We start from the raw sequence: 16,893 nt of genomic DNA on the forward strand, positions 1-16,893 counted from the left end.
ATTCCGGCTCAGACCAAAGGGCCATCTAGCCCAGTCTCCTGTCTTCTGACAGTGGCCAATGCCAGGTGCCCCAGAGGGAATGAACAGAACAGGGAATCACCAAGCGATCCATCCACTGTCACCCATACCCAGCTTCTGGCAAACAGAGGCTAGGGACACCATCTCTGCCCATCCTGGCTAATAGCCGTTGATGGTCCTATCCTCCATGAACTTCTCTAGTTCTTTTTTGAACCCTGTCATGGTCTTGGCCATCACAACATCCTCTGGCAAAGAGTTCCACAGGTTGACTGTGCATTGTGTGAAGAAATACTTCCTCATGTTTGTTTTAAACCTGCTGCCATTAATTTCATTGTGACCCCTGGTTCTTGTATTATGAGAAGGAGTAAATAACACTTCCTTATTGACTTTCTCCACATCAGACATGATTTTATAGACCTCTAGCATATTCCCCCTTAGTCATCTCTTTTCCAAACTGAAAACTCCCAATCTTATTAATCTCTCCTCATCTGGAAGCTGTTCCGTACCCCTAATCATTTTTTTTTTGCTCTTTTCTGAACCTTTTCCAATTCCAATACATCTTTTTTGAAATGGGGCAACCACATCTGCACACACTTTTATACAGAGACAATATGATATGTTGTGTCTTATTATCTATCCCTTCCCTAATGGTTCTAAAATTTTGTTCACTTTTTGGACTGTTGTTACACATTGAGGGGAAGATTTCAGAGAACTATCCACAATGACTCCAAGATCTTTCTTGAGTGGTAACAGCTAATTTAGACCCCATCATTGTATATGTACAGTGGGGATTATGTTTTCCAATGTGCATTACTTTGCATTTATTTACAACCTACAGGTCCCGTGCTGTGAATGCTTATACAGCTGAATAACTTCACCCAGAAAGGGGCAGGGGAGGGGTGCTCCTTGAACCGGATGGCAGCTACTCTCCAGCATCAAGTTACTCATACACATAACGGCTGGCAGGATCGGGCCCCAGGAGGCCACGCAAGAAGGGTGTTGGCAAGGGATGCACTGAACCAAGTCTGGCCAGGTCTTGATAGCTCCCTTTAAACCATTTATCTAAAAACTGCCCCCACCCAGGCCTGGACTGAGCCGGTGTGAGTCAGCAAACTGCTCCGAGGCAGCGTGCCAGCAGAGAGCCTGAGCTGATAAAAACCTTCCCTTGCAGAGGGGTGGGAGGTGTGGTTCTTATTTGCTCTTACCGCTAGAAAGACAATAAATAAATAGCAAGGAGTCTGGTGGCACCTTAAAGACTAGCAGATTTACTTGGGCATAAGGTGCCACTGGCCTCCTTGTTGTTTTTGTGGATACAGACTAACACGGCTACCCCCGATAATAAATAAATCGTGCACTGAAATACCCCAGGGGGTTCCACTCACTGCAGGCTTTCTGCTTGGAGCACCTTACACAACTTCTCATTCAAGGTGCTCCATAGCGGGGCGTGTGTGTGCATGTGACACTCTCCCTTAGTGTGCTCACTTGTGGCAGGCCTGGAGGTCCCCGGGCCCTGGTGATTTGTGAGGCTAGTTTTCAGAGCGCAGGACATTCACCCTTAGAAGTGAAGAAAGACAAACCAGCGAAGGCGCTGACCCATTGTCGCTCTATGAAACCTTCAAGCACCCCCCGGTTCTCGCCACCCCGAGCCCTCCTCCACCCTCCCCACGTGCACACAGACACAGGACTCAGGGAGACTTCAGCAGAAGGTTTTTATTTGGTTGTTACAGCCTGTCACTCCCAGGAGGGGATTCCCATACGTGCAGAGGAGCATGGGAGGTAGCTGGAGACCTCCCGCTGGTGGGTCCCTCCAGATGATTCAGTGGTATCCGAGGGCCAGAGCATGGGCCACCGCGCTGACCAGCTTTTGCCAGGCGGCCTGGCAGGCAGGAGTGAACTCCTTCGTAAAGTGAGAGGCCAGGACAATGATGAGGACATTGCCCAGGAGCTGGAGAGGAGAAAGAAGAAAATACCCCCCGGGTCAGCACCGCTCTGATCTCCCACCTCTCTCTATTCAAAGCTCAGGTCTGGTGTAGGGGATCTTGGCTTTATGGAGCCCTCGAACTATTCTGGGGGTTTGTAAAACTAGCTGGAGACTCTGCTCCCTTCAACCCTGCAATAGAAACTCACTTGCCTCCCTCCCCAGGAGAGTCCATTAAAGAACATTAACCAGCAACCTGGTTTTGTAGCTCAAGGGCACTCCTAGGGGCCCTATATAGAGTATATGGACTGTTGACCTGAGCCTCTGTTGCATCACACCGGCCCCACCCCAGCGTGACCATCCTCTTTCACTGGTGTTACAAACCCCGGCGGGACTCTGGCACTCAGGGGTTTCAGCCAGTGGAATTTCTCACTGCCCTTCCTTGCTCAGAGGAGCCTGCGTGTCTTTCCAGAATGACATGAAACTGGGCACTTGGTGCCTTCCAAAATGCTCCGTGAGGTTCTCAGCCTTGGGACGCCTGCCGAGCCAGGAGGCTCACCTCCCACCCCTACCCCAGAGCACAAATCCAAACAGCAGCCCCCAGTTACTGCAATATCAGGATTCAGGGAGGTGGGGATTTGTGCTACCAGAGACCAAAGGTTGCCTGAAAATGCGCCTCACCCCAGAAAGCTCCTACCACTCACCGGCATGTCTGGGTTGTCTCTTCCCCAAATCCCACTCTTCTTTCCTCCTGTGTCTCTCCTGTCTCTGACTCCTACACTGTCCTTTTGTCTCCTCCAGACTGATGGTCTCTCTCCTGACGTCCCCTGGCTCAGACCTCTTCCTGCTCCCACTGCTGCTTTCACTTTTCCTTCCCCTTCCTCCCTGCTGCCCTCACTTTACCCACCTCCTCGCCATCCCTCTCTGCCTTTCCCTTCCCCTCCTGCCTCCACGCCTCCTCTTCCTCCAGTCGCCTGCCTGCACCCCGAACCCTTTAACGCACTTTGATTTCTTCCCCCTCCCATACTGTTGTTCCATGCCCCCCTCGTCTCTCTCCTTCCTGCCTTGTGGTTTCCTCACCCCGTCCCTTGAGGCTTTTGCTGCCACTCCCCCAACGCGTGTGAACCTCCTGCCCATAGGAGAAGCGCTAAGCAGGGAACTGCGCAGAGCCCTGGTAGCATGATGGCACAGCAGTCCTCACCCACCACGGATACGTCACCCAGCAAGGATCCAGACAGGCTGTGCAAGCCCTGACTACAGAGGTTTCCCCTTCCACGGGTGCGTCCCCTCGCCTGCTGCCCACCTCTCTGCGCTTTCCCCACTCAGAACTTTCCCCTCCCAATCTGAATCCCTCTCATGTTTAGTCCCCTTCCGCAGGTGGCATCTGCGGATTTGTCACGGGGTCCCTGAACCTGAGACGATTCAGAGTTTCCCCTTGAGCCTTCCCTGGTGAAGACCCTGATCATCCATGCCTGGTATCACTTTCGTGGATGGTATGGAGCTGCTGACGCCATTGCCCGGGAGGCCACTTTTGGCCCTGCTCTCCTGGGAGCTTGCCTGCAAGTGACTGACCCAGAACCAAGGATGGCCACAGTTGCTCCCGCTGGCCCTGCTCCGGGGATGGGCAGGGGGCTGGGAAGAGGAGTCAGCCCAGAGCCGGACTCACCTTGAAGTTCTCAGGATCCACATGCAACTTCTCGCAGTGCAGCTTGCTCAGAGTGGCAAAGGTTTGCTTGATGTGGTCCAGGTTCTTCACGGCTTCCCCAAAGGAGGTCAGCACCTTCTTGCCATGGGCACGGACTTGGGGGTTGTGGAGGATGGCTTCGGCATTGGAGAGGTTCCCGAAGGTAGAGAAGAACCTCTGGGTCCAGGGGTAGACGATCAGCAGCCTAGAGAGAGGGAGACAGGAGCAGAGACACGCACAGGGTTAGCGCAGACTCCCTGCAGGAGTAGCGGCTTGGCCAGCCTGGGAGACAGTGGGGCAGATGCCATGGGGCTCGGCCTACCTGGCCAGGGCTTCGCCGCCGCATTCCTCCACATTGACCTTGCCCCACAGGCTGGTAATGAGCTGCTTTTCTTCGGCTGTCCAGTGCACCATGGTGAAGAGAGTGGTTCTGCTCGGCGCGTAAGCTGCGTGAGGAACCCGTAGCTGAGCTGGAGTCCCCTTTGGGGACTTTTATACCCTAACCACGGCTCCTCCTCATCTTAGCCCACACGGCCATTGGCTGGGCCCGGGGCCAACGCTGCCAGGGCAGCCTGGAGGAGGAGGCACTGTGAGTCCGGGTGTGGTCTGCGGGGCAACGTGCCCAGGGCTAACGCAGCGGCAGAGCTCTGGCCCCCCTCCTTCTGTTCTCCTGCCTTCGGCCAGGCAGCTCCCAGACCCAGCTGCCAAAGGGTGGTGCAGAGGTCTAGGCCGAGACCTAAGGACCACGCCGGCCCTGCTCACTCCCTCGAAGGAATGAGTCCCAGGGAAAGGCTGGATGAAACGTTTGCTTTCCCCCTTGATTTGAACCCGGTTGGCTCTAGGCACACCTCAGTCTCATATTAGTATCGTTGCCAGTCAGATGAGTTATGATTTATTGCCCAGCCCCGGGGCCCCGTCCTGCCAGGCAGGGTATGAGCGAGCCCCTCCGTCGGAGAACTGAGGATAGAGCTAAGCAGAGCAGACCAGGCCCTGCACTCTAAATACAAATGAAGGGCGGGGGACAGGAAGGATCATCACTTCTGTCGCACAGAGAGGGGAAGGGACATGGCCAAGGCGAGCCAGAAAGTCTGTAGCAGAGCTGAAAACAACCCCGCCTCTCCACAGCCAGTGGCAGACCTGGTCACTGGAACCCGGGTCTGACCTCTGGAATGGAGCCGTCTAGGGGCCACGCAGCGAGAGCCCAGCTCTGGGTAGTCCCGGCCACGCTGGTAAAGAGCTTTGTAGAGCAGGACAATGCTCTTGGGTGCTGTCCTGAGCCGTGGCCGGGGTGGGGCACAGGGCGGACGTGTTTGTGTTGGACGAGGCGCCCAGCTGTGGGCTGTATCTGCTTCCACCTCCATCCAGCCCCAGGCCCGGGCCTTGGGTCACCCGAGACACAGCGGCTGTGAGCCGATTCAGAGCCAGCAGGAGTCAATGGGAATCTCTCCCGTGGCTGCCCAGCTCTTTGGGGCCGGCTCCGAAAGAGAGGCTGGGCTATGGGACCCTAGCAGCACAGGATTCATTGTGATTCACTTCTTTAAACGCGTGCAGCTACTTTCAGGGCCTGCTTTTGGGCTGTCTTTTCACCCGTGTGTCTGCGTTGGAGCAGAAAAGAGCATGCCCAATACAGGGGTACTGCCCCCCTTGCCAGGGCCTAGCGAGCGTTGAGAGGGGGGCTGGGGACTGGTGATCGCCCTGTCACCTGTCTCTTTGCTACGTTAGCGGGCAGGTGATCTGCAGGGGCGAGGGGGAGGGGGCGTCCATCATGGGTGGGTGCAGTGAACATCCCCCGGGTGCTTTCGTGGGTAATACATTGAACATTCAGTGATGTCTTTCTTCAGCTGATCACGCTGGGGCACACATGAAAGAAGGAGTGCTCCCATCCCAGTCTCAGGGCCTGCTCCCACCGAGACTTGTGCGTGTGAGTATCTTTACACACGTGAGCAGCCCCACCGCACTTGCGGAAGCAGCAGCTGCAGTCTTGCACCATGACACCTGTGTGGCATTATACGCTGTCTGATTAAAACATCTCAGTGTGTGTGTGTGTATTTCTGTGTGTGTGTATGTGTGTGTGTGAGAGAGAGAAAGAGAGAGAGTATTTCTGTGTGTGTGTGTGTGTGAGAGAGAGAGAGAGAGAGTATTTCTGTGTGTGTGTGTGTGTGTGAGAGAGAGAGAGAGAGAGTGTATTTCTCTGTGTGTGTATTTCTCTTTCTGTGTGTATCTCCCTCTCTGTGTGTGTGTGTGTGTGTGAGAGAGAGAGAGTGTATTTCTCTGTGTGTTTGTATTTCAGTGTGTGTGTGAGAGAGAATGTGTATTTCTATGTGTGTATTTCTGTGTGTGTATGTGAGAGAGAGTATGTATTTCTGTGTGTGTGTGTGTATTTCTGTGTGTGTGTGTGTGTGTGTGTGAGAGAGAGAGTGTATTCTCTGTGTGTGTGTGTGTATTTCAGTGTGTCTGTGTGAGAGAGAGAGAGTATTTCTGTGTGTATATTTCTATGTGTGTCTCTGTGTGTATGTATTTTTCTGTGTGTGTGTGCGTATTTCTGTGTGTGTATGTGAAAGACTGTGTGTATTTCTGTTTGTGTGTGTGTGTGAGAGAGAGAGGGGGGGGAGAGAGAGTATTTCTGTGTGTGTGTATCTCCCTGTGTGTGTGTGTATTTCTCTGCATGTCTGTGTGTGTATTTCTCTGTGTGTGTATTTTTGTGTGTGTGTGTATTTCTGTGTGTGTATTTGTGAGAGAGAGTGTATTTCGGTGTGCGTGTATTTGTGTGTGTGTGCTGGTGTATTTCTGCGTGTGTTCAGTTGTGACAGGCCTGACTAGTCCCTGGTAATGCCGCGCTGGATATATGCCTTTCAGAGTGCCGCATTTCCACCAGCCCTTAGAAACCAAGCCATGAGCTAACCCATTTCCTGGTTATGAAATGTCTAAGCACCCCTGTCCCTACCCTTCCCCGGGCCCTAGCTCCCAAAGCACACACAGACTAGGGACAACAGGAAGACTGCAGTGGATGGTTTGTATTTGGCTGTTGGGCCATCGGTATTTCCCTGCGGGGAGCTGTGCCTGGAAGGTAACAGGCTGTCGTCCTCGCGTGGGTCCCTGCGGACGGTTTAGTGGCACTTGTAGGTCACCACACGGACCAGCTTTTGCCAGGCTACCTGGCACACAGGAGGCGACCATGAGGAGTCAGCCGGGAGCTGGAGGGGAGAAGGAAGAAAATACCCCCCCCCCTTTTTAAATCCCTCTCTAGCCCCTTGATTTCACCCTCCCTCCCAGGCTGGGAAAGGCAAACGTCACACAAGGGCTCAGGCACCTTCTAGGTTTGTTCGGGAGGTGGTAACCCCCCCCCACCCCCCCCCACAGAGCCAGCACAAGAATTAGCCTCTAGTTATCCAAGTATTCGGTGAGATGCCGCCAGCGGTTTTGTCACAGCCCCGTGGTCTGCCATCACCCTTCCTGTGGGGCACTCGCCGGGATCCTGAATTTCCTCAGTTCCCCTTAGCTCTCTGCCTTGGATCCCCCTCGCTTCTCCTTCGGGGCCTCTGCTGTCCTTCTCTCTCCAGCGCCGGCCGCTTCAGTCCCTCCCCACTTCTTCCTTCGCCCGCGCTGGCTTTCACTTTACTTCCCCCTCCTCTTTCACTGCCCTGGCGGTTAACCACCTCCTGGCCCTCGCTCTCCGCCTTTCCCTTCCCCTCCGGCCGCCTTTCCTCCTCCACTCGTGAGTTCTCCCACTCGTGCAACTCCGTCTGCCAGCTCCACCGCGCTGCAGGTTCTTCCGGTCAGCCTGTCTGCACCCGTCTCCCCACAGATTCCCCCTGCATCCCCTGGCACTGCCCCCGACCCCTTTCACGGGTGGCACCGGCAGCGTGTCTTTGGAAGTTCCCTGAGCTGTCTCTTGTGGGTGCGCTGTTCACCCCACACTGGCATAGTTACAGGAACTGAGCACCGTGGTGCCGGGGGGTTCGCACGGCTGGCAGGAGGGCTGGAGCGGTTCCCGAAGGAAGTCAAAAACCTCTGGGCCTAAGGGTAGATGATCAGCAGCCTACGTGGGGAGCCATGAGCAGAGAGCAGAGAAACGGCTGCTTCTCCAGGGAAGGAGGCAGCTGAGTGGTGTCATGGTGCCCATTGACCTGGTGGAAATCCAGGCCTGGGGCAACGGAGTGACTTGCCCAGGATTCTGCAGCAGAACTTGAGGCCTCTCTCCAGGGCCGGTGCGATAGCTGCAAGACCTTCCTTTCTTTGTCTCGTCTGGCAAAACGTCGCACAGTTGCGGCCAATAATGCTCTGTCCTCAGGGCCTGAGAACGGGAACCTGGGTCTGTCTGGGGAGCCGGCAGGGGATGTGAGGAGCAGGGGCTGGGTGTTTGTGTCAGCTTCTGTGGCGAATGGCATGGTAAGTTAGTCATGTAAGGCAGCGGCACAACAGGCCTCCTCCAAGCCACATTTATTAACCCTCCCCTGCCTGTAAGGCAGGTCAGGATCCTTCACCCCACTGTACTATTGGGGAAACTGAGGCACAGAATGGGGACGGGAGTTGCCCAAGTCCACAGAGAGAGAGTGTGTCAGAGCTGGAATTGGAACTCGGGAGAGCCTGCACTACAGTCTTGGGCCCAAACTAGCCCTGCGCTGGAGTCAGGAACTGGAGCTAGATGTAGTTTGAAACCCAAAACACACCTATGGCTTAACCTTCTTCTGTAGCCCTTTGTGGGGAAGGGTGTGTGCGGATATCCTCGGGCAGGGCACCAACTGTCCTTCTGAACCCCGGGGCTGCGCACTGTGGCAATTAACATCACCCCTCCCACCCCCGCATCTGCTGGAGGGAATGGGCAGGGGTCTTTCAACTGGCCCCTTAGTAACTGGCCTCGTGGCTCGGGGGAAGCAGTAGACACGAGAGATCTCCATTGTGGTGAAGCTTTTGACACACTCCTACATGACTTTCTCCTACGCCAACTAGGGCAGTGCGGTCACGTGACATTACTAGACGGTGGGTGCACAACCAGTTGTCAATGATTCATTATCCAGCTGGGAGGGCGTATCTAGTGGGGTCCTGCCAGGTCAGTCCTGGGTCCGGTGCTGTTCTACATTTCATTAATGACTTGGCTAATGGAGTGGAGAGCATGCGTATAAAGTTTGTGGATGTTGGCAAGCTGGGAGGGGCTGCTAGCACTTTGGAGGTCAGGATTAACCTCTGAGGATAGGACAAGTAGCAATGGGCTTAAATTGCAGCAAGGGCAGTTTAGGTTGGAGATTAGGAAAAACTTCCTAACTGTCAGAGTGGTTAAGCACTGGAATAAATTGCCTAAGGAGGTTGTGGAATCTCCATCATTGGAGATTTTTAAGAGCAGGTTGGACAAACCCCTGTCAGGGATGGTCTAGACAATACTTAGCCCTGCCATGAGTGCAGGGGACTGGACTAGATGACCTCTGGAGGTCCCTTCCAGTCCTATGATTCTATGATTAGAATTCAAACTGATCTTCACAAATTGGAGAATTGGTCTGAAATCAGCAAGATGAAATTCAATAGAGATGAGTGCAAAAGTAACACCCACAGACCCCAGTCATCAAGATCAAACCTGAGACCTCGGGAGCCAAATGCCACATGGCGCTTAGCTGAGGCTGTAGACCAGACTCACTAATCGCTCAGGGGTCTCAGTGCCACTAGATGGGACAGAACAGCACCCCCAGGAGATGTGAGGGTTCCATGCGGCTCCCCATCACGGAATCAAACCCCGGTGCCCCGCGTGACAGGCAGGGATACTTATTACTATACTTAGGAAGGGAAAATCAAAGGCACAACTACAAACTGGGTGATGACTGGCTAGGTGGTCGTACGGCTGAAAAGGATCTGGGCTACAGTGGATCACAAATTAAACACGAGTCAACAGTGTGATGCTGTTGCGAAAAAGGCAAATCTCATTCTGGGGTGGATTAACAAGAGTGTTGCCTGTAGGTCAAGGCAGATAATTGGGAGGCCTCAGCTGTGTACTGTGTCCTGCTGTGGGCCCCGCGCTGTAGGAAAGATGGGAACAGTTGGAGAGAGTCTGGAGGAGAGCAACAAAACTGAGCGGAGGTTTGGCAAACCTGACCCGTGCAGAAAGGTTGAAAGAACCGGCCCTGTTTAGCCTAGAGAAGAGAGGGCCGAGGGGGGACATGATACCAGTTCTCAGCGATGGAAAAGCTTGTTATAAACAGCACCAATCTCTGTGGCCGCCGAAGGCAGGACAAGAAGCAATGGGCTTAAACTGCAGCAGGGAGTTTTAGATCTGATATTAGGAAAAACTTTCGAACTCCCAGGCAGTGAAGCTCTGGAACAGTTACTAGGGAGGTCCTAGGATCCCCATCACTGGAGGTTTGTAAGACCAGGCTGGACAAACACGTCTCAGGGCTGGTCTAGTATTACCTGGCCCTGCCTTAGCACAGGGGACTGGACTAGATGGCCTCTGGAGCTCCCTTCCAGCCCTACGTTTCTACAGTTCTTGGGCTCAGGCTCCCCGGCGTGCTGGCCACACCACGCAATGCCAGCAGTGTAGAGACCCCTGGGGAGAGGAAAGCACAGGATTCATATTGTGTAACCATTGTTCCCGTCAGTGCCTGCTGGGCCAGAGCCCTTCACCTGGCGGGGCGTGGGAGCAGGGTGTGCCATGGATGGAGGTGGGGAATGCCCCCATAGATGTACTGGTGTCAGGGAGGGGCGTGGGAGCAGGGTGTGCCATGGATGGAGGTGGGGAATGCCCCCATAGATGTACTGGTGTCAGGGAGGGGCGTGGGAGCAGGGTGTGCCATGGATGGAGGTGGGGAATGCCCCCATAGATGTATTGGTGTCAGGGAGGGGCGTGGGGCAGGAGGCTGGCAGATGTCCTGTAGGGGGCCTGCCACGGCTCGAATGGGATCATAGACTCATAGAGCCACAGGGCGAGACGGGGCCGCCAGGGTCAGCTAGTCTAACCCCCGCCATGAGGCAGGATTGGTGGTGTCTGGCCCATCCCAGACAGATGGTTCCTGCCACCTTTGGAAACCCTTCAGGGAAGGAGCTTCCACAACCTCCCGAGGCGTCTGGTCCATTGTCCCCCTGTTCTTACAGTTAGGACGTTTTTTCCTGAGATTTCATCTAAATCTGCTATGCTGCAGTTTGACCCATCACCTCTTGTCCTGCCCTCAGTGGCAAGAGAGAACAACTTTTCTCCATCTTTTTTATGGCAGCCTATCAAGGATCTGAAGGCTGCTGGCATGTCGCCCCCCCCCCCCCCCATCTCCTCTTTTCCAAGCTAAACATACCCGGTTCCTTCAGCCTTTGCTTGTGTGGCTTGTATTCCATCCCTCAGATCCTCTTTGTCTCACATCTCTGGATCCTTTCCAGTTTCTCTACATCCTTCCTAGACATGGGTGACCCAAACTGGACACCGTACTCCAGCTGAGGCCTGGCCAGCGCGGAATAGAGCGGTCCTGTCACCTCCCATGACTGGCATGTTATGCCTCTGTTAGTGCAACCTAACATTGCATTTGCTTTGTTTGCAGCAGCGTCACATTGCTGACTCCGGTGATCCACCCGGACTCCCAGATCCTTCTCAGCAGTGCTGCTGCCAACCCCGCTAACGAGGAGCATGTTAATTACGTGCATTACATTGGCTACTAGGGCCCGCAGACAAGAGCAGGGCTGAGCCAGCCCCTGTCCAGATGCAGAGCAAGGCCTTGTCTGCACTAGAAAGCCTTTCCCAGTAGAGCTCTGCTGGTCCGGCTGTATCGGCAAGCCCCCCTAATAGAGACGCAGCTTATGCCGGCCAAAGACTATCTTAGCCAGCATCGCTTATGCCACTTCCCCAAACAAAACAAGCTATCCCGGGGAAAGCGCTCTTTCACCAGCCTAAATGTGTCTACACTGGGACTTTGGCCGGCCTGGCTCTGTCGGTGGGAGCATGAGCCTTTTGCTCGTCTAACTGACACAGACCAGGCCGGGCCGACAACCCCTGCTCCAAGGAGCTTGCCCTCTAGCTAGGCAGGACCCGGAGGGGGAGAAAAGACGCACCACTTTACACACAGAGCCCTAAGGCCCAGCGAGATGAAGTGAGCTGCCCAAGGTCTGGGTTCGAGCTAAGGCCAGGCCAGCACCTTCCCCACGAGTGCAGCCTTCCGCTCTGTGCCAACAACCACTCTGACTGGGAGCGCCCTGTGTTCCCTGAGCTCTGCTTCCCGGGTAAAGCTGGAAGGGATTGGTAAGAGCAGGGAAACTGAGGCGGGTGCCAGACTTGTGTGGCACGTAGGGGAATTGGGCATCCCTCAAAACGCAGGCCAGCTGCGGGGTATGAAGCAGGGCGCTGAACTGGGGTTGCCGAGTCTCTCCATTTTATTGCCCAGTTTGTTGATTTTTGGTGTTTTTCTTCAAGCCCCAGCTCCTGGAGTCATTTGGGGGTGGTGAAAATGTCAATTTTTATTTAAAAAGAAAATGAGAAGTTCCCAGCCTGGCCCTGTTGCAGAGAAAACCTGGAAACCGCCAAGCCCCCGGCTCAATACCCAAAAAGCAAAGGGAAAGAATCCAAAAGAGATTTTTAAAATCTCGTGATTTTGAAGCCAATCCAGTAACTTTGGAGAGCCTGACTCGTGATTCTGGCGTGTCAGTGCTGGGCCTGGCCCTCAGCCTGGTCAGTGGGAAGTGGGGGAGGGGAGCATTTGTCATAAACTGCCCAAACCAAAGTCCTTTGGCTGTTTGCCTTCCAGCTCCGTGAGTCAGAGGGTGGGACTGTCCCGTTTGCTGCAGCCCCCGTATGTCCCTCCGGTCGTATTCAGGGGCCGTAAAATCCCCACCCCCACCCAGGGCAGGCCCCATGTGGGACAGCCAGGCCCCTGCCACCTCCAGTGCAGAAAGAGGCTAGAGTCAGGGGTTGCTACAGCCACTCTGGGGCGCACAGCCGCTCAGAGACCAATTGGTGGACTGGACTCCCTGGACTGCCTGAGATATTCCAGGGATCATCTCAGTCTCACACCACCCCGGAGTCCCACAGGCACAACGGGGCCCATTGGGATCATCTGGCCGGCAGTTCCCCGTTGAAGGGAATGGCGTCCGTATTCATCTGGGGACTAGTCGTTACGTTTAGCACCTGAAAGGTGCAGGACACCGTGCAGCCGTAAAAGAAGCGGCTGTCCCATGGAGACAGCCCACCCCGTGCTGTGGCACCTCAGCGCCGGGCAGAGCCCTGAAGGTCTGAGCCTGCGGATGCAGACACAGCTGTGAAATGTGACGCACATGCCTGGCACCCGCTCTCACCAGGAGGTGGTTTCATAGTGTCACAGGGCTTATGGCCAGACGGGACCAGTAGATCACCCTGCACACAGAGAATTGCACCATTACCCCGTACTGAGCCCAGTGACTTGGGCTAGACTAAAGCATTTCAGTCCTTACTGTCGTGTGCCCCAAACCGAGAACAGGATGGACCAAGGAACCCCCCAATTCCCGAGGCCTCCTATAATGGCAGCAAATTGATTGGGTGAGCTATACCCAGATGATCCCAGCAGGTGACCCCGCTCCCCAGGCCCTGGCAAAAATCCCTCCCCCAAGGTCCCTGCCACAATGACCTAGGTGAAAATTCCTTCCTGACCCCAAATCTGGCATCAGTTGGCCCCTGAGCAGGTGAGCCAGACCCACCAGCCAGGCATCTAGAAAGGATTTTCCAGGCCACCTCAGATCACCGGTCCACCCCGTCCAGCTATGGCTGGCCTCTAATGCTTCAGAGAGGGGCATCTCCCCACAAAATGTATCTGGCCAACTGTGCATGGAGGAAGGGGAGGCGATTTCTTCCTGACCTCTGCAGGTGACAGACTGAAACCCTGAAGCATGAGAATTGATTATAGTCATTGTCTTAGTGCAGAGCTGCAAGTGTTATCAGCTGTTGAGGGAAATGCAAACCATCCTGGTTTCCTCATGGCCCATGGACGGAGGGAACGAACCGGGGGACTCACATCCACAGCCTCCAAGACCAGATGCCCAGAGCTAATTGTGTATGGATGTGTTTGCTGGCTTGGAATCCAAAGAGGCAAAGAAACAGACAAAGGGCGAGGAACTGGGAACGGTACATGAGGGTCGACTGGTTAAATCCAGAAATGTCCATTTTTTAAGAAGTTACAGGTGAATAGAGCTGTCCAGAGAGTGACAACTCCATTTTACAGCCAGTTTGGAGGTTTCCAGTATAACAACATCATAGCTAGAATGCCAGGAAATCCCAGAAGCAGCACTCTTTAGAGAACAAGAAAGACAAACCAGCAACTGACCTAAACCCTTTCCCATTTATAAAATCTCCCAGCCCCCCTCTCCACGCTGCCCCCACCCCCCAGGATCCCGCCCCATGCACACAGACACACGGACCATGAGCAACTGCAGTGGACGGGTTTTATTTGACGGTTACAGCCATTGGTACCCAAAGGGCATTTCCACGCACACGGGTGCGCCTGGAACAGAGTAGGGTCTCTTCGCCGGGTGGGTCCCTGCCGAGGGCTCAGTGGTACTTGTACGAGAGCGCGTGGGCCACCACGCGGACCAGCTTCTGCCAGGCGGCCTGGCAGGCAGGGGTGAACTCCCTCCCGAAGTGGGCGGCCAGGACGATGACGAGGATGTCACCCAGGAGCTGAAGGGGAGAAAGAGGAAAATCCCGCCCTGGTCAGTGGGGCTCTGAACCCCTCCACGTCTCTCTAGCTACTAAGGGCTGCTGCTCAGCGACCATGGTGGTCAGGGAGAGATATAGGGAGATACATGGTGGGGGCTAGAGAGAGAGGGTGGTGGATTGATGAATGGATGATTGAGTTTGGGGCTCTGAGATTTTATCTGCATGGCACTGCCAGAAAACTTTCTCCCCAGCCCAGGACCCCGTGACGGTCTCTGTTTCATCTGTGTGTTCTTCTCTCTTTGCCTCCCCCAGCTCCTGCTCTCTCCCTTCTATGTCTTTCTGACCTTAACTCCTCGTGTCTTCTCCTCTATTCCTGTGGGGTGACTCTCTCTCCCCACCCCCCGTCCCCCCAAGTGCAGGGCCAGGCCAGCACAAGGCCTATATGCTACTTCAGTCCTCACAATAGGGCTTAAGTGGGACCTACGGGGTGTCCCCTGCAGCTGGGGAATGTCACTCTGATCAGTTCTCTCCTTCCTCTTCCCTGGCTCTGACCCCTTTCCTCTCCCACAAACCCTTCCCCTCTTCTGGCCCCCACCCCTTGCCATCCTTCCCCTTGCTTCCACCACCTCCCCCGGACCCCGTTGTTCCCCTGACCCCTCCACCCCCTGCCCTCTTCGCTGTATCCGTCTGTCGCTGGCATCTCTCCACCTTCCTAACGCCACCCCGGTGATCCCCCCTCTCTAGCTTCCACTGGCACCTGCCCTTCGCTCTTGGCCTGCCCCGTAGTTTCCTCCCGCAGGCCCTTAGCACCTTCCCGCCTCCCTCCCATCAGCCCTTTGCCCAAAGGGGCAGGACGGAGGGGTTGTGCACACAGCACTATGGGGCTGGGATCATCATGGGGGAGCAGCACTTTCACTCCCTGGACATCCCACTCGGCATCCACCAAAGGGGCTGATCCACCTGAGCGTGCCCTTCTCCCCACCGATCCCTCCCCATACCCCCCCCGCTCACTTCTCTTGGGCCAAACCCATATCACGCCCCCTCCCCCTTCAGAGCATGCCACCCCCTCTCCGCATCCCTCCTGTCACTGGATCCTGGGCCCAGGTGGCCTCGGTAGATTTCCACCTGCATTATTGGATCCTGCCATCTTCAGAATCTGCCCCGAGCCTGCCCCCCAGGCCTGGCACCTTGTACGGGATTATACAGTGTCACTTTCTCGCTCTCACCCATGGCCCAGTGCCCCTTTGGGACCTTGCTCACCGGTGGCCTCCTCCGTGCCCCAAACCACTCAACCCTGCCCTGTCCTGGGGGATCGAAGAGGGGGACCCAGCAGCCCGACTCACCCTGAAGTTCTCGGGATCCACGTGCAGCTTGTCACAATGCAGCTCGCTCAGCTTGGCGTAGGTGGCCTTGATGTTGTCCAGGTTCTTCACGGCTTCCCCAAAGGAGGTCAGCACCTTCTTGCCGTGGGCACGGACCTTGGGGTTGCCGATGATGGCGGTGGGGCTGGAGAGGTTCCCGAAGGAAGAGAAGAACCTCTGGGTCCAGGGGTAGACGATCAGCAGCCTAGAGAGAGGGAGACAGGAGCAGAGTCACACACAGGGTTACTGCAGCCTCCCTGCAGAAGCAGCGGCTTCGCCAGCCTGGGGGGAGGGAGGGGACAGCGGGTCAGATGCCGTGGAGCTCGGCCTACCTGGCCAGGGCTTCACTGCCACATTCAGCCACATTGACCTTGCCCCACAGGCTGGTAATGAGCTGCTTCTCTTCGGCTGTCCAGTGCACCATGCTGACGAGCGAGGGGTTGTTTGCAGATGCAGCTGAGGGAGGAACCTGTATATGAGCTGCAGACCCCCAGCAGGGCTTTTATCCCCCAGCCTCAGCTCCTCCCCCTCTCTATGGACATGGCCATTGGTCAGCCCTGGGGTGGGGTCTGCGCTGGCTGGAGAGAGGCCACTCCATGCCTGAGTCAGTCTGTGCAGGGGGGGATCTGCTGAGTCGGGGTCCCAACGGACATGCTAAATTCAACCTATGGGACTCTCCTACTTTCAGCACACACGCCCACCCCCACCCTTGGGCCCTGTCCCCAGGGGGATATTGACCCCAGCAGACTGTGCTCTCACAAAGGACTTTGGCACTTGCGCCCATAACCCTTGTCTTCTCTTTTAGGACCGGACAGGACCTGTAAATTGGGGGCGAAGTCGCCCCTGCCCAGAGGGGCGACCCAAACCACACACGTCTCTGCAGTGCCACTCAAAATGGCCCAGATCCTGCACATTGGCAGAGCTGCACTGAGTACTACAGAGTTACCCCGGCGAAGGATCTGACCCTAGGTGCATTAGGGTGAATCCCAAGGGGGCAGCTGTGACCCTGTGGAGGGTCTGTGGGCGGGTATTGTACATGGGATGTTGCTGGCAGGGGGTTGGCTAAGGGATGCGCTCGCCCGTGGTGCAGGTTTCACGGGGTTGATTGTGTGCCATACTAAGCATGTCACACACATGTGGCTGGCCCTGACCCCTGGCGGAGATAGAGGCCCGGTGTCGGCTCCACTGTGGGGTCAATGAGTGCCGGCAAAGTCGATGGCCAAGCACCCATTCACACCAGCGGAGGATCTGGCCCATTGACACAGTTTCCAATACAGGGCTGGGCTCTCCATTCCCTTACACCGTGTGTAGTGAGAATGGGGCA

At 55.5% G+C, this 16,893-nt stretch overlaps 2 protein-coding genes across 2 annotated transcripts; both read right to left on the bottom strand.

Moving 5' to 3' along the window:
* Positions 1 to 1,710: 1,710 nt before the first annotated feature.
* LOC128830272 (hemoglobin subunit beta) lies at positions 1,711 to 4,090 on the bottom strand. Its single transcript, XM_054016065.1, has 3 exons — positions 3,943 to 4,090; positions 3,603 to 3,825; positions 1,711 to 1,963 (listed from the first exon to the last, which is right to left on the bottom strand). Exons 1-3 carry the CDS (start codon positions 4,032 to 4,034, stop codon positions 1,835 to 1,837), a joined length of 444 nt encoding a protein of 147 aa, XP_053872040.1. The 5' UTR covers positions 4,035 to 4,090; the 3' UTR covers positions 1,711 to 1,834.
* A 9,890-nt stretch (positions 4,091 to 13,980) lies between these two features.
* LOC128830273 (hemoglobin subunit beta) lies at positions 13,981 to 16,058 on the bottom strand. The gene is made up of 3 exons (XM_054016066.1): positions 15,902 to 16,058; positions 15,552 to 15,774; positions 13,981 to 14,229 (listed from the first exon to the last, which is right to left on the bottom strand). The coding sequence occupies exons 1-3, from the start codon at positions 15,991 to 15,993 to the stop codon at positions 14,101 to 14,103; spliced, it is 444 nt and encodes a 147-aa protein (XP_053872041.1). The 5' UTR covers positions 15,994 to 16,058; the 3' UTR covers positions 13,981 to 14,100.
* Positions 16,059 to 16,893: the final 835 nt, after the last annotated feature.

The sequence above is a fragment of the Malaclemys terrapin genome, chromosome 1, assembly GCF_027887155.1.
Source record: "Malaclemys terrapin pileata isolate rMalTer1 chromosome 1, rMalTer1.hap1, whole genome shotgun sequence".
In the NCBI taxonomy this organism is placed as follows: Eukaryota; Metazoa; Chordata; order Testudines; family Emydidae; genus Malaclemys; species Malaclemys terrapin.

Bases quoted from the DNA above. Each gene is read 5' to 3' on its own strand.
- LOC128830272 (XM_054016065.1), bottom strand. From the start codon at position 4,034: ATGGTGCACTGGACAGCCGAAGAAAAGCAGCTCATTACCAGCCTGTGG. The intron at 3,826-3,942 runs GTAGGCCGAGCC...CCCTCTCTCTAG, and splicing joins GGCGGCGAAGCCCTGGCCAG to GCTGCTGATCGTCTACCCCT. The intron at 1,964-3,602 runs GTGAGTCCGGCT...TCTCCTCTCCAG, and splicing joins TGGATCCTGAGAACTTCAAG to CTCCTGGGCAATGTCCTCAT.
- LOC128830273 (XM_054016066.1), bottom strand. From the start codon at position 15,993: ATGGTGCACTGGACAGCCGAAGAGAAGCAGCTCATTACCAGCCTGTGG. The intron at 15,775-15,901 runs GTAGGCCGAGCT...CCCTCTCTCTAG, and splicing joins GGCAGTGAAGCCCTGGCCAG to GCTGCTGATCGTCTACCCCT. The intron at 14,230-15,551 runs GTGAGTCGGGCT...TCTCCCCTTCAG, and splicing joins TGGATCCCGAGAACTTCAGG to CTCCTGGGTGACATCCTCGT.